Source organism: Chlorocebus sabaeus, chromosome 21 (assembly GCF_047675955.1).
Source record: "Chlorocebus sabaeus isolate Y175 chromosome 21, mChlSab1.0.hap1, whole genome shotgun sequence".
NCBI classification, from domain to species: domain Eukaryota; kingdom Metazoa; phylum Chordata; class Mammalia; order Primates; family Cercopithecidae; genus Chlorocebus; species Chlorocebus sabaeus.
In genome coordinates, this window is record NC_132924.1 from 107247667 (window position 1) to 107256981 (window position 9315).

At 41.9% G+C, this 9315-nt stretch overlaps 1 protein-coding gene across 1 annotated transcript in view; it reads left to right on the plus strand.

The window, feature by feature from the left end:
- Positions 1 to 7218, plus strand: part of LRGUK (leucine rich repeats and guanylate kinase domain containing) — a 130203-nt gene extending 122985 nt beyond the window's left edge. Inside the window, exons 19-20 of the mRNA XM_007982970.3 lie at positions 3210 to 3358; positions 6366 to 7218. Coding sequence (XP_007981161.3) covers positions 3210 to 3358; positions 6366 to 6496 — 280 coding nt within the window. The 3' untranslated portion in view covers positions 6497 to 7218. The remainder of the gene's footprint in view (positions 1 to 3209; positions 3359 to 6365) is intronic.
- The last annotated feature ends 2097 nt before the right edge of the window (positions 7219 to 9315 follow it).

Consider the following 9315-nt stretch of genomic DNA (forward strand, 5'->3'; position numbering starts at 1 on the left):
ATGATTTAGTTTTATAATGAGAAGCAATTAGTGAACTTTGTTTTTAGGAAATTAATACAGTGGATAAAGATAAGTCAATCCAAAACAACTGAAGTATGAATGTGTATGGGATATGAGAAGCAGAGTTACAAAGCTAGTGGATCTTGTGTAACACTCAACCACATGCCAGTTTCTGTTCTGGGAATGTGACATATGTTATCTCAACACACACACACACACACACACACACACACACACACACACACACACACACACACACAAATTTATAACTACTACCCGGCGAGAAGAAAATGCTGTCTTTTTCCTCATTTTAAAAATGTGACAACTGAGGCAAGTTAATTAGTCGGTAAAAGGACTTGAAGCTATCAAGTCTCAGAGCTGAGGTCTGAACCAAAGCCAAAAGGCTTGAATCTTTGTGCTAAGCCACTTGGCTACACTGTTTGCAAGGCTTAGAACTTAACTGGAGGAAGAAGACATGTATAGAGAAACACCAATGACACAGGCACGTCTGTGATGAATGAAACACAATTAGTTCAGACATCTTTTTTGTCTTTCATTATTTTCTACCAGACATTTCTTTTTTCTCCCCAAACTACCTCTTATTTGCTAAAGCCCCCCAAGATATGCCAGCATCTCCGACAGAGAATTCACACTCTCTGTGGCTTTCTAAAGAAAAATTATTAAACTTTTAAAATGGGAGGGCCCCATATTTGCATTTCAACTCTATGTCTGAAGGGTTCACCTACATTTTTACCTGTTTTTTTTGTTTTGTTTTGTTTTGTTTTGACATTTGCTGTTAACTAGAAATCTTTCTGTGTGTGCACAGGGGATGAGGGGATCTTTTTATCTGGTCTCAGCATGATTCTTTGCCAAGGTCCTACCAATGGCTGAGGGCACCCAGTGATGAGACAGCTGGGGAGGTCAAGAGCACACTCTATAAATACTTCAGTCAGCCACCATCTGGTCCTGGAGTCATTGGCTGGTGAGATCCAGAAACATGGGCGGGAACAAGCCCCCTGTGGCCTGGGTCAGAAGAGACACATGTCACTTGGGTTATGGCGCCCTCTTCCCAAGCCCTAGTGGTGTAAAACTCCAGGCCTCATGTTTTCCCACTCCTGCCTTTTCAGTAGTTGAATTATCCTATTCCCATTCCCGAACCTTCTCTTTAAAAAGTCTACTTCTGGCCGGGAGTGGTGGTACATGCCTGTAATTCCAGCACTTTGGGAGGCTGAGGCAGGCCGATCACCTGAGGTCCGGAGTTCAAGAGCAGCCTGACCAACATGGAGAAACCCCATCTCTACTAAAAATACAAAATTAGCCAGGCGTGGTGGTGCATGCCTGTAATCCCAGCTACTTGGGAGGCTGAGGCAGGAGAATCACTTGAAACAGGGAGGCGGAGGTTGCAGTGAACTGAGATGCACCATTGCACTCCAGCCTGGGCAACAAGAGCAAAACTCTGTCTCCAAAAAAAAAAAAAAAAGTCTACTCCTTACCTTTTTCCAATTAGTTTTCCAAGCCAGCATCTATCATTCCTGAAGTTTACTTTGACTGAAGCATTCCGGAACCATTAAGTTGGAGAAGAGAAGTCTCCCAGTGAGGCCCTTCAGATGTCACAATGGTCCCTCTGCTGAGAGCGTTCTCCTTCCTCCCCTCCAGTTTCAACCTTCACCCCACCTTCCCCCTTTTCTAGCTAATTGATCCCACATGTCTTAACTAAAATGGCACTTCCTCAAGGAAAGCTGTCCTGGAATGCCTAATATATCATCTTATAGCATCTGCGTTTTCCTTCATATCTCAGTTTTTGTAAAGCACGTGTGGGATTAGATACACCCCCCAGTCTGTAAGCTGGACAGGGCAGGTCCAGATCTCATGTTCACTGCTATATCCCCTGAACCTCCTCAGTGTTAGAATTGTGAATGAGACTTGATAAATGAGCGACAGAAAAGGGTTAAGAGTGTAAACAATCTTTGGGGTCCCAAGGTGGGAGATGGGGACTGCACTGGTCAGGGAGAGGGGAGAGGATTGTGTCCACCTGTCTGTCAGGTGGAATCAAAGCTGTCCCCTTGCTGAGTCAGGGACTACTAATGGCATGACTTCAATGTTCAGTGAGGAAATTTCACTCAGCAAATTTCTCCTGCCTTCTTGCTTAGGCCTGAAATCTGCCATGAGAGCTGCATTCTTTTAAGACTTTGGCCCTTGTTAAAAGGCAGGATTTATCCAAAACGTAATGGCTTAAATATCAACCATTTTCTTATGATCAATTTCAGATTCTCCAATGAGAGCAAATATGGTGGGGATGAGGCACAGTGCGTAGAAGTGCCTGTAAACAAGGTTCAGCTGCTTGCCAGGGCTTTGCAGGATGAGCTCCCCTGGTAGAGCTGCCTCCCTGGCAGGGAGAGAAGAAACAGGTGAATCCCAAAGGAGAGGAACCTGGCAGTAGGAAGTGTTTTGGCTCAGAAGCAGGGATTTCAGGCACCCAATCATACCTGAACATTATCCTAAAAGTGGAAACGAGTGTGGGGCATAGTGGCTCACACTTGTAATCCCAGTACTTTGGGAGGCCAAGGCTGGCGGATCACCTGAGGTCAGAAGTTCGAGACCAGCCTGGCCAACATGGCGAAACCCTGTCTCTACTAAAAAGACAAGAATTAGCCAGGCAATGGTGCATGCCTGTGGTCCCAGCTACTCGGGAGGCCGAGGCAGGAGAATCACTTGAGCCCAGGAGGTGGACATTGCAGTCAGCCCAGATCGTGCCACTGCTCTCCAGTCTGGGCGACAGAGTAAGACTCTCTCCAAAAAAAAAAAAAAAAAAAAGGAGAGGAAATCACAGTCCCCAAAACCTATGCCCAATGTGAGGCCACCTAACATGGTTTTGTTTCTCTATCCTTGATATAGTACTGATTCTAAAATCCTGGAGATGAGGATCTGTGCCTTACTCATCTTGTTTTATACTCCAGCACCTATCATGATGTCTTGCCCTTAGTAGATACTCAGCCATGCCTTGTATAATGGCTGGGACATTTATGCTAATGTGTACAGTACCTAATATACTTTAAGATATGTCAGCTGCTAGGTAGCACCTGCTATAGACACTGTTGAAAACTGGCTCAACACAAAGTAACCCAGTGAAGTCATAGGCATAGATCGTGTGGCCATTAGCAGTGCATAGTTTGCATCTCAAAAAGATCTTTGATTTTTCATTATTTCAGTGGGAAGGATGCCTTGGTTTCCACGGAACGTTCATTGCTTCAGTTCTGTCCGTGGTCAAAAGAATTGCCTTTCCAGCCTCCAGAGGGGAGCATTTCTTCACACCTAGGATCAGGAGCCAGTGACAGTGAGACCGAAGAGACCCTGAAAGGTATGAGTTAGGCCAGGCGCCGTGACTCACGCCTGTAATCCCAGCACTTTGGGAGGCCAAGGCGGGTGGATCTCCTGACGTCAGGAGTTCGAGACCAGCCTGGCCAAAATGGTGAAACCCCGTCCCTACTAAAAGTACAAAAAATAGCCAGGCGTGGTGATGGGTACCTGTAATCCCAGCTACTCGGGAGGCTTAGGCAAGTGAATTGCTTGAACCCAGGAGGTGGAGGCGGAGGTTGCAGTGAGCTGAGATCACACTACTGCACTCCTGGGCAACAAGAGCAAAACTCTGTCTTAAAAAAAAGAAAAAAAAAAAAGAAAGGGGAAAAAAGATATGAGTTGTTTCACATATGGTATTATAAATATAAGTCTGTATATATTTATATATGTTTCCCACTGTCTTTTTATTGATCCCGATTTTTGAAAGTTGAATGAGAGTATTGAGTCAGAATCTCCCTGTAAGGTAGAGTGTTATCTTGTTGCCCACTGTTGAGAAAGGTGGGGAGTCCACCCACGGTCATTTAGCTACTTTGAGTAGAAGCTGCTGCACTGTCCACCTGGCCACATTATCTGCACGGGTCTGGGGCCAGGACCACACGCTCTTTGGAAGAGGTTTTGGTGAGGTAGACTCCATTTAGTGAAGGGGAGGAAAGCTTGGAGGCTTTGCGTTGCAGTCCAGTCTTCACTGTGGCGGTTTGGCAGAATTCTGATGACTTGAGGCTCGAAGGATCTGGCCCAGCCCCCGTTCACCTCCTTTTTCTCCTAGATCCCAAACACACATGTGAACGTGCATGTCCAGGCGGAGGCAGAAGGGACATTGTATGTTTCTCTCTGGGCTCATCGGCAGTGTTCACAAATAATACTGAGTAAAGACCTTGAATAGGAGGTGAAAATGGGAATGGGAGAGAATAATCTGGGTGTCAATAGCAAAGATGGGGCTCTGTGAGTAGCCGATAGAGGAATGAAGTGAACGGGGAGAGCTCTTTAACATTAGCCTTGGTGAGGTAGCTGTTTTCTCAAATGCCCAATTTTCAACAAAAGAGCAAAGGCATACAAAGAAACAGAAAAGTGTGGCCATAGTTTATGGACCCCTGCCTAAATAAAAGGGAAATGAAGTTACTTTCAAGTAAATTTTATTTGCAGACCCCTTCAACACTCATCATTCACAACAGTATTTTATAAATGCACAACAATTTCTTTAATAAACTGAAATTTGCTAAGATTTAAAGTCAAATGTGGTTGGGCGCAATGGCTCATGTCTGTAATCCCAGCACTTTGGGAGGCTGAGGTGGGCAGATCACTTGAGGTCAGGCATTCGAGACCAGCCTTGACAACACGGTGAAAACTTGTCTCTACTAAAAATACAAAAAGTAGCTGAGTGTGGTGGCGCGCACCTGTAATTCTAGCTACTCAGGAGGCTGAGGCAGGAGAATCACTTGAACCCGGTAGGTGGTGGTTGCAGTGAGCCGAGATTGTGCCACTGCACTCCAGGCTGGGTGCCAAAGTGAGACTGTCTCAAAAATAAATAAAAATTCAAATGTACTGGTTTGTAAACCTTTATTCCTATGTTTTAAAATGGCAATATTATTTGTCTCCAACACTGTTCTCACTGTGGATGAATTATCTAAGCCTGGATACTCTAAAACTGCTTCCATAAGCAATTCCAGCACCCCAAGATACAATTTAGCTGGTTGTAGGACTTGAACGGATTGAAAAAGGAGGCCTACTCCTCTACTGTCTGCTTTCTTCTCAACATGTTTGCTTTGCTCTTTCCTGTTTAAAAAATATCGCCACGGATAAAAACAAAAACCAGCAAACAGGGAAGAGCTGGACACAGTGGCTCACACCTGTAATCCCAGCACTTTGGGAGGCCAAGGCGGGAGGATCACCTGAGGGCGGGAGGATCACCTGAAGTCAGGAGTTCGAGACTAGCCTAGCCAACATGGTGAAACCCCACCTCTACCAAAAATACAAAAATTAACCAGGCGTGGTGGTGGCACATGCCTGTAATCCAAGCCACTCAGGAGGCTGAGGCATGAGAATCATTTGAACCTGGGAGGTGGAGGTTGCAGTGAGCTGAGATCGCACCACTGCACTCCAGCCTAGGTGACAGAGTGAGACCTGGTCTCAAAAAAATAAAAAAATTTTTAAAAAGGAGGAGATTTTTTTTTTATTTTACTGATAACAATATCCTCTCAAATAATGTCTTATTTTTTCTTTGAATATATCCTAAAAAGGTCAATGTTCCCTTTGACTTTTCATTGCTTTGGTTTGGCCAATAGATCCAGTCTTCATAATCTTATCTGTCATTTCTGTTTCTCTCACTCTCTATAAAATCCTCTGCTTTACTTTCTCAATCCCTGCTACTCTGCTTTCTTACCAGTGAGAATTCTGCTTCTGCTATGGCCACCATGCCTCTATCTTTCTTCTCTATCTTCTAAATTCCTCCTGCTTCCCACAGTCCCGGGAGAAACCGAGATCCAGATGTCTTCCTGCTTGGTGAGCAGGCCAATCTTTAGAGGGCATTAAATGAAGCTTCTATAGAAAGAACTTCACTTCACTGTGTGTGTGTGTGTGCATGTGTACGATTGTGAAAGAGTACCTAGTGGAGCATTGTTACAGAGGGCATGAGCAGGTGGAAGAATCGCTAGTGACTGCACGCTATAGCATCCTGCGGTCATTGGGCAAGTCTATACAACTTAAGGCTTATTTAGCCATGTACATGCTATAGTCTGACCTCGTCCACTATTGTTCTTCCTTGAATGTCATTTCTTTCTCTCTCTCTTTTTTTTTTTTTTTTTTTTTTGGCCTCAAGTGATCCACTCACCTTGGCCTCCCAAAGTACTGCGATTACAGGTATGAGCCACTGCACCTGGCCTCATTTATTTCTTATAGTTTGTCATGAATGAATTCTAGAAATTGTTCTAGTGCTTATATCATGCAACACTTATTTTCTTTGTACCAAGAAACCAAGGGATTAACTATCATTTTTTCTGAATGTTTCACAGCACTGCCTATACAATCATTTTCACGTGAAAAAGAGTCTCACCAACACAGAAAAGACTCGGTCCCAGTCATCAGTCGCCCAGGTTCCAACGTCAAACCCACCCTCCCACCAATCCCTCAGGGCCGCAGGTAGACCAGCACTTGATGTCTGATCCTAACATGGAAAACTTGCTCTGCTGATGTTGAATTCCTTGCCTTACCTGGCCATGGATCCAGCTGTTTCTCACTCAACCCATTACCCACAGAAGAATGTTCTATCTGCCTTAATTCTCTCAATCAATTTCTTTTGTGATTCTTTGGCTGGTGTCTTTAGTTTTTTTAATTAAAAAAATTGTTTCTTAAATAATTTTTAAAGATGTGAGTTTTTTTTAGAATGTGAATTATTCTTAGCTTTTAAAAATATCGTTTCTTTTTTTTCTATAGCTATAAATAAATTTTTTCCAGCTGCTACCTGCTCGGAAATATCAGATGGGAAAATCTCCCAAGATCCCTGCACTGCGATATACAGAGTGGCTTTCTGATATATCCAACTAGGATTGTGCTCTTAAAATTTCAACATGTCCATTTACAACATTCCTGTATGCTCTAGAGGATTGATTTATTTTGTTCTGATTATGAAAGGACTGCAGAGTTCCATTTAACTTGTAACCAACATGATATTGACTGCATCTCTCATAAGGAATTAATGTAATTTTGGGGGGTTCTTGACTTGCTTTAGCAACATGAAACAATAAAGAGTAACAGTTGATTCTTTTATTTCACCCTTCTTTGACTCTGATTATGGACTGCTTGTGATTAGATATACTTTTAGACAACTTTCATCATCTTTGTGGTTTCACTTCTTGTCTTAAAAAGAAACACCTCCATTGAGCAGTTATAGACAAGGCTGGTATTCAGCTAGTATGTGCCAGTAAGGCTATCCTGATGGTTAAAACTTTGACATACATTCCTTTGTACTGGTAAATGGTCTCTTCTCTAAGTACTCTGTGCATGATGACTAGTGAAAAGAGAAGCCTCCACATAGTACTATACTCATTGTTAAATATTTTGAGTATCATAATCCTCTAATGACTTTCCTTTTTAAAATATCAAAACCCCTTTTAATAATCCACTTCCCTGTGACAAATTTGGTTGTAACACAATTTGCTGTTGGCTCCTGTCCTCCCCCTAGTCCTGCCTCAAACAGAAGCTGATGAAAGTTCTTTTCTTGGGATTGGTAAGGGTGGAGCCGGAGGACCATGAAGGAGATGACCAGGTTGGGCAGGGAAATCGAAGGCAGCTAAATCCTCTTCGGGTATGAAGGAGAAATCAAGACATTCTGAGATGAAAGAAAACAAAAATAATTTGTTGCCAACAAACCTATCCTAAAAGAATAGTTGAAGAAAATTACTGAAACAGAATGGAAATGATAAAAGAAGGATACCTGAAAGATCATGAAGGAAGAAAGAAAAATGGAAAGAGTAAAAATATGGAATACTACACAACCATAAAAAGAATGAAAACCTGTCCTTTGTAGCAACATGGATGCAGCCAGAGGCCATTATCCTAAGTGAAATAACTCAGAAACAGAAAATCAAATATCACATCTTCTCACTTACAAGTGGGAGCTAAACAATGGGTACACATGGACATAAAGATGGCAACAATAGACACTGGGACTCCAAAAGGGTTGGGAGTGATATGGTTTGGCTGTGTCCCCACTCTAATCTCACCTTGAATTGTAGCTCCCATAATTCCCACGTGTTGTGGGAGGGACCTGGTGGGAGATAATTGAATCATGGAGAACTTTCAACCATACTGTTCCCATGGGTAGTGAATAATTCTCATGAGAACTGATGGTTTTATAAGGGGTTTCACCTTTTTCTTGGCTCTCATTCTCTCTTGCCTGCTGCCATGTAAGACATACCTTTCACCGTCTGCCATGATTGTGAGGCCTCCCCAGCCATGTGGAACTGTGAGTCCATTAAACCTCTTTTTCTTTGTAGATTACCCAGTCTCTGGTATGTCTTTATCAGCAGCATGAAAACGGACTAACAGAGGGGGCAAGGTTTGAAAAACTTCCTATTGGGTACCATGTTCACTATTTGGGTGACGGGTTCACTAGAAGCCCAAACCACAGCATCATGCAATATGCCAGTGTAACGAACCTGCACAAGTATCCCCAGAATCTAGAATTTACAAAAAATAAAATAAAATACGTTGAACTGAATAAAAATGAAAATATACCATATCAAAATTTGTAGTATGCATCTAAAACAGTGCGGAAAGGGAAATTTATACCACTAAATGCCTACATTAGGCAAGAAAAGTCTTAAATCCATAAGCTCCTATCTCATGAACCAGAACAAAAGCAAAATAAACCCAGATCAAGTAGAAGAAAAGAATAAAGAGCAGACATTAATGAAAGTGGAAAAAACAGTAGAGGAAAATCAATAAAACAGGACTATTTAGTAAAAACAGATGAAGATAATATAGTTTAATACAAATTACCAATAATATAAATAAAATAGGGGATGAAACTACAGACTCCTTGAATATCAAAAAGATAATAAGGAAATACTACAAACAACTCTACATATGTAATTTGAAAATTTAGATAAAACAAACTCATTTATTAAAAAACACAAACTCCCATAACTCATGCAGCATGGCATAGATAATTCGAATAACCCTATAAATATATTAAGGAAATCGAATAATTAGGTTGAATTAAAGAATTTATAATTGAATTTGAAAAAGAATCTCCAAGCCCAAATGCTTTCACTGAAGAACAAATTGCTAACAGAAGCATTCACATCAATTCTATACAATCTCTTCCAGAAAACAGAAGAGGAAGGAAAACTTCCCAGCTCATTTTATGAGGCCAATATTACCCTGATACCAAAATCAGACAATATAAAAAAAGAAAACTACAAACCAATATCACTTATATACGCAAAAATTCTTTTTTTT